The sequence below is a fragment of the Ricinus communis genome, chromosome 4 (assembly GCF_019578655.1).
Source record: "Ricinus communis isolate WT05 ecotype wild-type chromosome 4, ASM1957865v1, whole genome shotgun sequence".
NCBI lineage: Eukaryota > Viridiplantae > Streptophyta > Magnoliopsida > Malpighiales > Euphorbiaceae > Ricinus > Ricinus communis.
In genome coordinates, this window is record NC_063259.1 from 15,006,444 (window position 1) to 15,017,585 (window position 11,142).

At 27.5% G+C, this 11,142-nt stretch overlaps 1 protein-coding gene across 4 annotated transcripts; it reads left to right on the forward strand.

The window, feature by feature from the left end:
• The first annotated feature begins 220 nt into the window (after positions 1-220).
• LOC8263599 (protein RGF1 INDUCIBLE TRANSCRIPTION FACTOR 1) lies at positions 221-3,906 on the forward strand. Of its 4 annotated transcripts, none has more exons than XM_048372579.1 (5): positions 221-358; positions 440-913; positions 2,499-2,573; positions 2,709-2,849; positions 3,264-3,906. In XM_048372579.1, the coding sequence occupies exons 2-5, from the start codon at positions 581-583 to the stop codon at positions 3,594-3,596; spliced, it is 882 nt and encodes a 293-aa protein (XP_048228536.1). In that variant the 5' UTR covers positions 221-358; positions 440-580; the 3' UTR covers positions 3,597-3,906. The 4 variants fall into 4 exon arrangements, with proteins under 4 accessions (XP_048228536.1, XP_048228537.1, XP_048228538.1 ...); XM_048372580.1 differs by having other exon boundaries at positions 221-355; XM_048372581.1 differs by lacking the exon at positions 2,709-2,849.
• The last annotated feature ends 7,236 nt before the right edge of the window (positions 3,907-11,142 follow it).

Genomic DNA, 11,142 nt, shown 5'->3' on the forward strand with positions numbered 1-11,142 from the left:
ATTATTTAATTTTCAATAGTAAAATCAGCAAGTAATTTAGCATAAAACTGTTATAATAAATAAAATTAATACATTTTTCAAAATTTTAACATCTTTTTGAGAACTAAATTCTAAAACTTTATTACTTGTGTCCTTAAGGACAATGACTATATTTTTGACAGAATATATATTTCTTTTAACACTGATAGACATAATAGTTATCCCTTGAAGACAAATTACAGCCATTGTCACCTCTCTCTCTCTCTCTTCACACACAGTTTTTATCTTTTCTGGGTTTCTTTCATTTCCTCCAAACATGACGCATACTTTCTCTCTCTAAAAACGACAACAATTCTGGAGTCTCCTGAATTTAAATGTAGTAAGTTATATATATATATATATATATTTTTTTTTTAATATATGTGTGTATATATATATGAGAAGCAAACTTTATGTGTAGGGTTTTTGCTCAAGCATTTGGAGCTCTTTAATTTATAACACTCACCAGCTCTACTGCTACTACTCTACTGGTCTTTATACACAATTACAAGTTCCAAGAAAAAGGCAGTTTTTTTTTTTTAAGAAAAGAAAAAAGAAAACAATGGCCAGAGAGAATAGGTACCACAGCAACACATCATCAAGAAGAGGTGGAAATGAGGGTGATGATGGCGGTGATGAACTGATGATGATGAATAATAATAATAATTATAATAATAATAATGATGGTGACGATGATGATAATAAAAATTATAATAACAGTGGTAGCAGTAATAAGCCTGCATGGCTTGAAGGATTGATGGCGGAGACATTCTTTGGAGGTTGTGGGGTCCATGAGAATAGCAGGAAGAATGAGAAGAACATCTTTTGCTTGCTCTGTTGCCTTAGTATTTGTCCTCACTGCCTTCCTTCTCATCACTCTCATCCTCTTCTCCAGGTATAGTATTATTATGCATGTTTTTGTTTACAAAATCCATGGTTTTCCTTTTACTCACTGTTTTGATCTTTCATTTCATCATTTTCTGAATCAAGCTTGATTCTTTCTTCTCTTTTTAACCCAATCATCCTTAATTCTTTCATGGGTATTTGCAATTTCTTTGAATTTTACAAGTCTGTTGTTCCTTGTTGGTACATAAAGTTAATTACACCCATATGATTCTTGCACAGTTTTTGAACAGTACAAAGTCCTTTTCTTTCAACCCTTTTCCCTTTGGGTTCTTTTGCACTTCCATTTCTTGCTTTTCTCTCTTAATTCTTTGGTGGGTTCTTGAAAATTCTTTAGCTATTTTATCTCAGATCATATTTTCCTTATTTTCTTTCCATTACATGAATTCCCAGGTCGCAGTTATTTAATGGCTTCATGGAATTTTCTGCTTCTCTTTTTTCTTTTTCTCTATTTGTTGGGATAGAAGGATGTTTCTTTAATTACCAAAATTTGTTTTGGAGATCTTTCTAGTTCCTTGATTTTGATCCAAAAGCGCTTGCTAAAGCAGTCCACTGATGTTTTTGCTGCTTTTGAATATAATTGGCAATGATTTGCCTAAAATTAGTTAATTCTCATTAGTTATTATGTAACCCTCACTGTTCCTCTCATAATTACTTTGAAGTTGCTTCAGTTTCTGTGTTCTTAATTTTTTTGATAATTTTGAATGGAAATTAATGGAAAATATCTTGTTGAGTTTCTTCTACACAATTCTTGTTTGCTGAAAAAGACTGATAGTTATTTCCACAATTATGCAATTCTTGGTTCTAGTTCTTTAATTTCCTTTTTGTTGCTTTCTTATCCCTTCAAATCTTATACACATTCAGACATGTTTCTGCTTTCTTCATCTAGACATAAAATTCCAACTTTTTCTTATTTGTTTGTGGGGTTTCTATTTCCTTTGCATGAATCTTTTGCACAAGAATTTTGAATTCAAGATTGTCTTATGCATTTAAATTTTTTTTCTTTTAATGTTCTTTTTATCAGACTTTGGTTTGTTTTATTTTTCTTTAATAAATATGATAATTCTACAAAAGGGTTATCATGTCTCCCCTGATTCCCACCTTTTGGATTTGGTTTGTTTCCCATATATGGAAGATTTCTTTTCTATCCATTTTACCTGCAAAGGTGTCTCTCCTGTTGCTTTCAAAGAAAGCGAAAGTTTGACCACATTTTCCACTATTATTCATTTACTATTTTGTTATTCTCAAAAAACTTCAATTTCATTATTTATTCTCTGCTCAGTTCATTTATTCTTTTTTCCTATGATGATGAGAGGTTGGTTGCCTAACTTTTTCACCTAAATTGCAATCTGTTATGGTGAAAATTTACCATCAGTTTTTATGAAGTTGTTACAGTCATCTGTCTCACAGATGCTGTAATTCACATGTATATTGCCAGGAAGTTGTCTTTTCTGTAACTAGAAATGATTAACTGATACTCCATTTATTCCTGTTAATCCTTAACTTTATTAGGAATGCCAATAAATTGCGCTTAATCACTAATTGTGGCTTTTGCATTTTGATTCATTTTGTGCCAGGTGAGAAGATATGTTTACCATGATGTTGTTAGACTGGGGGATCTTGAGAAGCTTATTGACTGCTCCTATATTCAGGTACTTAATTATATCTATTAGTGATCCTGGAAGATAATTAAACTAATAATTAAGATTACTATGATAACTAATCTGATCTTTTTTTTTTCTGATGTTTGTTTTTCTTTTTTCAAAAAAAACAAATAAATTTGGCAGCCCTATACTATAAACAGTGCTAAAGTGATATTCTTGAATCAGAGGCCACAGTCAAGGTCTTGTAAGGGCTCTGCCAATGTATGCTTCACTTGTGACAGGATTCTCCAAGAACCATTTCACTTCTGCTCCCTTTCATGCAAGGTCCATTTTAACTTCTTTGAATGGTTTTCTTTAAGTGACCTATTAGATGAAAGTCATTTTTTGTTGCAATTCTTGGAAAAGCTTTCTCTAGGAGTATTTCTTCTGTAAAATCTCTGTTGAATGTGACATGATTTATTACTCTACCCGGGTTTCTGTCCCTTGCCTTCCTTTTCTTTGTTCAGTTTCTGGGATTTTGTGTCAATTTTAGCTGTCTCCCATACAAGTAAAAGGTCTTCTTAACTTATATCTTGATTGAACTTATGTTTATTTATTTTTTTAGTCCCAGCATTTCTTAGGTTGATTTTAACAATGTATTTATGCATATTGATAAATCTTGACATTTCAATGCCAGTTAATATGTTTTAGCCTTGGGGACTTCATGTTTGATTAACTCGAAATGTAAACACATTGCAGGTTGATCACTTGGTGGATCAAGGGGAGGATCTCTCTGCTGTTCTATACAGATTTGACGAGTCCGATTTCGCTTTTTCACAATTCGAGGGATTGAGGATGGATGGCTCGGAGATCATTGATGAAGACAGTCATATTCCCCCTAGCTCCATTCTAGAGGACCAAGTGCAATTCAAAGGCTCATCATGCTCCAATGAGACCATGGCCAATTCTGGAATTTCACAGGAAGCTGAGGTTGTGAAGAGAAAGAAGAAAGGAAGTGGCTTCATTCCAGGGTTTGTACTCTCATTGAGCAGCAGAAGAAAGGGTGCTCCTCATCGGGCTCCATTTTCTTGAATTAGGTCAGAAATATTCACATTGGCATAAAAGAAAAAAAGATGGAGTTTGCTTATTAAATAACATTATCATTATATATATAAATATTATATGGAAAGCTTAATTTCTATTATCCGGCGCGATTGAGATCAGTCATGGTTTCAACTAATCCCTGGCATGGCTAGAATCTGTTTTCTTTTCTTATGAAGCATTTCCATTACTGACCTTAAGTGGTTGTAGAGAGACTGTATTTGAAAGTTAGGCTCCCAACTCCACCAGTTTTGTATGATGTAATGGCACTTGCACACATATATATATGTTATTTGCACAATATATTCTATTGTAATTTGTCTTCCCCAATATACCTTTTCCCCCTCTTTTTTCCACTTCACTGACAAACATATGCATTCTTTTGATCATCCCTGGAGTTCAGTCCCTGTTTGTGTAGTGCAGAATTTGAACATTTAAAGTCTTACATTTTGTATGTCTTGTTTTGTATTTACTTCTGTTGTTATGATATATTATCTCGTTGTATATTTTTCTTACCTTGTGTTTATTTTTATCCTATTTGTCTGGCCTTAGCTTATAATGCTAGCTAATCATTATTCTTTTCATGCTATGGTTTACCACCATAGCATCAAGAGTAAGAAACCTTCTCATAGTATTTCTCTTTCTCTCTCTATCACTTCCTCTCAAACAAGTCCTGAAGAAAAATTTTACCAGGGTTTTCTAACTGTTAGTGGCAGCCTCATCACCCACTTTTCTTGTCAATAATCATGCTTTCTCAGTAGTTTCCCTTGAGTGTTTTTTCTTTTCTCCCTTTTGTTTTAGTTTTTCAAATTTTTTACCAAACTTATAAATTAAACTAATAAATGGTTAATATATATTTATTAGTTTTAAATAATTAAATATATTTTTATTATTCAATACTAAAGTGTAAAATACCTATACATACGTTGCCACTCCCTTTTTTCATTGCGGTGTATATACTTTGTGTAGGTAAGAATTAGCCGATCTCACCTCTTTTTGAACTAGTTTATTAGTTGGTCTCATTCTTCCAAATCCAACTATAGATTATTCTTCTCATAGAACTTTTCCTTTTTTTGATTTCACTTAGAATTTTGTTGGGTTGAAGTTGTTAGGAAACTTTTCAAAATATACTGCAATCAATAAAAATAGTGTTCCTTTTATCATTTTTATTGTGCAAGTTTCTTTTTAAAATACTGTTTTTTATTATTTTTAAATTTACATTGTGGTTTTTTTTAGTTGTTTTCAGTTACATTTTTTGTTACTTTTTAGTTATTTGTGTTTTTTTGTTGTTTTTAAAACAATCGGAAAAAAAAATTAAAAATCAACTAAAACCGTCAATTCGGAAAAGATCAACCAAAACCGTCAATTTGATAAATAAATAAAAGTTAGAAAACGTATTAATACGATAAACATGAAAAATAATCGTAAATTTATTTTAAAAAAACTAAAAAAATGAGTATTTCTTATATTCTTTTCAAGTTCTTCGTTTGTGTTCTTTTAACTAATTGTAACTTCCAAGAGAAGAGATGTGCTTATATGCATTCAATCCAACGAAGATCTCAATGTCTTAAAGAAAAAACTTAATAACTAATTAAATATTAAACTTTACACTTTTTATTAGTTTTATCTAATTATTATATAATTTGAAAAGAAATATCAATATTATAAGTTCTCTTTTAAAAATATTTTCTACTGATAATCTTTTGAATTTTACAGTGACGAAGATGATATAATAAATTGATTATGTTTATTAAAAAAATCTGTAAATTATTTCAAATACATAAAATAATGTATATATGTTAAATTTTTAATAATTATACTATTAAATTTAGAATAAAAATGACTTATAATTTTTTTATTGAGTATAATCAATTTGTCTTGTTATTTTCTTAATCGTAAAATTACGAACATAATCACCATAATATTTTTAAAAATAAATTAAAAATATTGGTATCCTATTTTCAAATTAAGAATTGATTTAGGTAAAGAAAAAGAAGAAAGAAGCTAGTTTCCCTTTTAAAGCCAACTATAGCAGGAACTAATAGTTTTGGGATTGAGATTTTCTTGTGTTTATATTGTATATGGCTTGTTATGTTTTAAAATCTTTAATCTTAAATTCGAACAGATGGTGGTGATTTGACTAAAAAATATAATTTATTGTATTTCATATAATGAGTTATTATTTATTAAATATTAAATTTCAATTATTAAATTTAAATTTAATAATTAAAATTATATAAATATTGAACTATCATATTATTTAAAAAATGAGAGGATTCCAATACTAAAAAATCTTCAGCCACTTGTAGCAAGACTAGTAACTTGATTAAAATAAAGGAAGTTTTTCAGAAATATCTTCAAATAAAAAAATATATTATTTTTATTGTATTAATATTTTTTTTAAATATATTTTTAATTTTTTTAAAATACGGTGTAATTATTTTTTTATATTCTTTTTGCTGTTTTTTTAGTTCTTTGGTTGTTTTTGTAGTTGTTGCTAAAGAAAAATAATTAAAAAAATAACTAATACCATATTTTAACAAAAAAGTTAAAAAAAATCATAATTTTAATAATTTTTACACAATAAAAATGAAAAAGAAATATATACACCGTATTTTTGATAAATAAAAAGTAAAAAACATAGATAGTTTTATTATTTTTCCTAGAATGGGAATTAATAATGGTATTTTAGTATAGTGCATAAACTAGATACACCTATTTTTTTTTTACCTTTTGATAATACTTAGGTTCCTTTAGATTTTTTCAGTCGGTATATATCCTATTTAGTCAAATATTTAACTATATATAAAGAAATGGACTAACTTATTGAATACTTTGGTTTTTATGAAACTGGTGTTGGCCTAACTAATTGAATCTTGTTGGGCTAAATATTAAAACTAACTTGTTTACATGTTAAACGTTCATGTTTTTTAAATTTAGTAATTAGTATAAGAGAATTTATCATCTAACAGTCGAGATAAAAAAATATATATATTTAGAATTTTCCTTTGAAATATTTTCTCTGTCAATTAATAACTTTAGAGAATTTTTTCCAAAATTTTTTTTCATATAAATTTATTAAATATAATATATAATATAACAAAACAGAAAATAATTTTGTAATATAATATATATATATATATATATATATATATAGAGAGAGAGAGAGAGAGTCACGAGAAAGCAAAAGCTCATAAGCCAAGATAGGTAATGTCTTTTGTCCTCTTTTTTTTATTTAACATTTTTCTTTTTCTCTTTTAGGAGTTGAAATTAAATTTTAAAAAAAATTGCAACTGCTTGGAAGTAAGTAATAATTGATTTAATTATGTAGAAGAAGAGAGTGATGTATGTATGTATGTATGTATGTATGTATGCATGGGGAGAAATAGAAAGATGTTAGATATACAAGGTGGTGCTCGACAGACAGAGACAGAGAGGAGTGCAGCTGTGCAGGCGATGATCATGCATGAAAACGTACGCAAGAAACAGAGAGAGAAAGAGGGTTTGGCATTTGGGTTGAGTTGGGTATTATGGTACAGTAGCTATAGCTGTAAAAAAATTTGAAGTAAAGAGACAAAAGAGCAGCAGCAGGAGGCAGTAGCACTGGTTTTAATTTGCTTTAAAAAGGTGGAAGAAGGAAGAGTGTATTCATATTAAGTGGTGGGTTGGGCTGTACTTTTTGTTTTATTTGTTATTTTACAAATTGGTTATCCTACTGTTTGTTTGTGTGAAGAAGAAGAAGAAGAAGAACACTATCTGCAGTACATTTTTCATTCATTCAGTTCTTGCCACGTCCCCTCTGTTAACACCCTTGGCCTTTTCCTCCTCTTTTCAACCCATTTATTGCCCTTTCTCTCTCTGGATAATCCTTATGCCCATAGCTCACCAATGCCTAGGGCTGTATACCAGCCAAGCTTTTCAGGAGCTATTTAAAGCTCCATTCGGTAGAAAATCATTCCAACTTGTTAATGTTAATAAATTAAATTTAAATTTATCAATATTTAACTCGTTACCATGCAAACTAGCTAGTTTATAAACTCAGCTCAATTCTTTTTACAGTCTTACCAATACAATGTTTAGGATGACATTCAGTATATGGTATTGAGATAGATATATGATTTAAAAATAAATTATTTTAAATTAATTTATTTTATTAATTAGATTATATGGATCGATTTATGCAATCCAGTAAATTATACTATTAAGACTTATTTTTTAAAATTAATTATTTAAAATGCAAAAATTATATTTTTTTGGGTCTAATCATCACATCAAATACTAAATTACCTTCACCGTCCTTGAATTTTAGAGCAAGTGTCACTAAAGTCCTTAATTTTCAATTTGTAACACTAAACCCCTGAATTTCTATTTTCATATCATAAAACTCCCTGCTGCCATTCTCTATTAAATATTAGAAGAAAAAAATGACATGGCAGCCTATTCATAATTTGAAAAAAAAAATTATATGTCATTTAAGTGGGACATATCATCACCACATGTTCTGTTATTCAAATTATCATCTCTCTTCTTCTTTTACTCTATATTCTAAAATCGTCACATTATAATTACCAGTTTGACGAAATTCTTATAATCATCCATTAAAATTAAAGAAGATTTTATTACTTTCCAAATTGTACTAAACTAATTAAAAAGGAAAAAAAATAAAGATCAATAATCACAAATTTAAACTCTTAAAAATCAAAACCTACAATATTAATTTTTACCACTAAACTAAATTAAAAAGAAAAAGAAGATTTGTAATTACAAATAAAAACTCCCAAAAATTAATACCCATTATACTAATTTTTCGTTGTTGATTCTATTGTTGCTTGATCAATATGAATGGTAGGCACCAAAGAAGAGCAACTGAATGAGACTGACAAGCGAACAATAATAAATTCCAACACTATTAGTTATCTTACCATGTTGGTTTGTGTTATCTTACCATCCTTCATTATGCCCTAATAATAATCTCATTTTTCCTTCTACTAAAATAGTTTAATGAAAACCTTACCTATCTCATGGTTCATCAGATTTCTCTTAATAAGAAAAGCTTTTAAACCATGCATATAATTTCAAGAAAATTGGGAATGAAGAAATGATGGATTTGATTAACTGCAAAAATTACAAAGATTAATTTAAACCAGGCTCTAGTTAGAGAAGAATCACATCAACTTTGACAAAGATAATTAACTATTTATCAAAATACATGATCCAACTCATAAAACCATATTCAAATTCATCTCTTGAATCTTAAATCCTTTTGACAACTTTTTAGCACTAGTTAATGCATTGTGTTATATTTTGAAAATCATAGAAATTAATTTGGAATAAGGTTAAAATAGGCTTTTAAACTTTATTAATGGGGCCAAATAGGTCTTTTTGACCTTTTCGGACCATTTTAACCCAAAATTCTAATATTTTAGCTGCATGTACCTCTAGATGAGAGAGTGAGAGTCATTCATCTTTAAAAATAAAGAAAAAAGTTAAAATAAAATAAAAAATAGTTAATATTTATTAAAGACTCATAATTTTTAAATGTTATTATTAATAGCTACTTGTTTGTTAAATTCAATTTTAAAAATTGATTATTTTTTATTGAATTTACTCTCTCTATACAGAGAGTGCAATCTACTCTCCTAAAAAATGGGCTAAGTTGAACTAGAACGGATAGATTTTAGGTTTAAAAAAATCCAAAAAGATCAATAGAACTTATTTGATTATGTCTGCAAAGTTTAAGGACCTATTTAAACCTTATACCTATTAATTTTCATATAACAAATCAAAAAATAAAAGCCACCATCTTTTAGTGATTATTTTCATTAAAGTTTTTTTTTTTTTTTTCAAGGCTAAGAGATGGTTAGTCAAACATTAAGGATGATGAATCATTTGTTAAATCTATAGTTCATCACATTCTAAATTAAATACTATAACAAATAGCTTAGGGGTCGTTTAGATCATGAAAAAAATAGAGTGGGAATAAGTGATTCCCATTATTAGTGTTTAATTCGTCACAAATATCATTTTGAATTTGAAATGGAATTACCCCCACAATGAGAATTACCATTCCCTTCTTTTTCCTTATCACCATGAGAATCAAGTCAAATCAATTATGAATGGTCAAACAAGTAAAATAATAATTTATCATTTATATAAATATTATTTTTATATATTTATTGCATATATAATTACAAATTAAATATTATTAATCTTTTTTAAATATAATTAAGTATTATTATTAGTGTCAATGATAAATGAATTCAATTCTTATTCACACGGTAATCATTTCCATTTTCATTCCTGACCTTAAATCAAAAGGGTCTTCAATTCCTACTAAACAGGAAAATAGAACATAAAAACAATTCCTTCACAAATAGAAGAAAAATGAAACCTTAATCTAAATCTAACAAAACCTAAGAGGGAATAGAAAAAGTGGACTCCATAGGAGCTAGGAGATTTATCATATTAATGATATTTTTTAATTTCATGTATTTGCGAGTTTTGTTTCTTTACCAAATAAAGTTGAATATGCAATTTATAAAATGAAAAAACTACTTAAAATTTATATTGTATCTAGTTAAAATTTATTAAGAAATTTATTTAATTTGTAAGTAAATCTTAAAAAGAATTTATCTATAAATAAATTTCTACATTTTTAATGGTTAAATAATAATTATAAATTTTGTTTCAAATAAAATAAATATTATGTTAGAAATAAATTATAATAAGACAACAAATTATAGAAAGAAAAGACATATAAGAGAAAGTAAAATGATGTAAAGTTAAAAGGGATATTTTAGTCTTACGAAATATATCGATTTTTTAATATAGAATTCATTTGAAAACTCTTTCTAATCTATTAAAATTTATTTTAATTATAATTAATTATACTGTAACCTTCTAAATCAACTTTTATTTCAATAAATTTTAAATTTTTAAATATATTTCATAAAAAATGAATGGAATCAAACACAATGTCAATCTTTATTAACTTTTATAGATTTCAATTTAAACGTGTCACATTTGTAATTTTACAATATGCAAATTCAAAAAAAATCTTAACGCTAAATCCTAGCCGTATCTTCACTCTCTTTTTCTTTATTGAAAAATAAGATTTGTTTTCCTTCTTACTACAGCCAATCATCTTTTAAATTGGCAGTGATTCCTTTTTTATTTTATTTATATTATTTTATTTTGATCCACAAAGGAATAATTATATCGATAGTCATTTAACTTACACTAAATTTTATTTTAGTCATACAATTTTTTTTTTATTTTATCACTGTTATTTAACTTTAAATTGGATAACATATTGATCATTTTTCTAAAATTTGTTGGTTTATTCATCAGAAAAAAATAAATTCTAAATCTCCTAAATCTATAATATAGCATCTCTAATTTTAAAGTTTTTGAAGGAAAATATTGGATTTCAATTCTCAAAAATCAATTTCAATGGACTAGCGTCATAGACAACTAGGAAAAAATACACTTATATACTATAAGTTCTACATACTCGTTATTTTGCAATTAGCATTAA

Excerpts from the sequence above, each read along its gene's own strand:
- LOC8263599 (XM_048372579.1), top strand. The coding sequence starts at position 581 with ATGGCCAGAGAGAATAGGTACCACAGCAACACATCATCAAGAAGAGGT. Across the intron at positions 914-2,498 it reads ACTCTCATCCTCTTCTCCAG|GTGAGAAGATATGTTTACCA; the intron begins GTATAGTATTAT and ends ATTTTGTGCCAG. Across the intron at positions 2,574-2,708 it reads TTGACTGCTCCTATATTCAG|CCCTATACTATAAACAGTGC; the intron begins GTACTTAATTAT and ends TAAATTTGGCAG.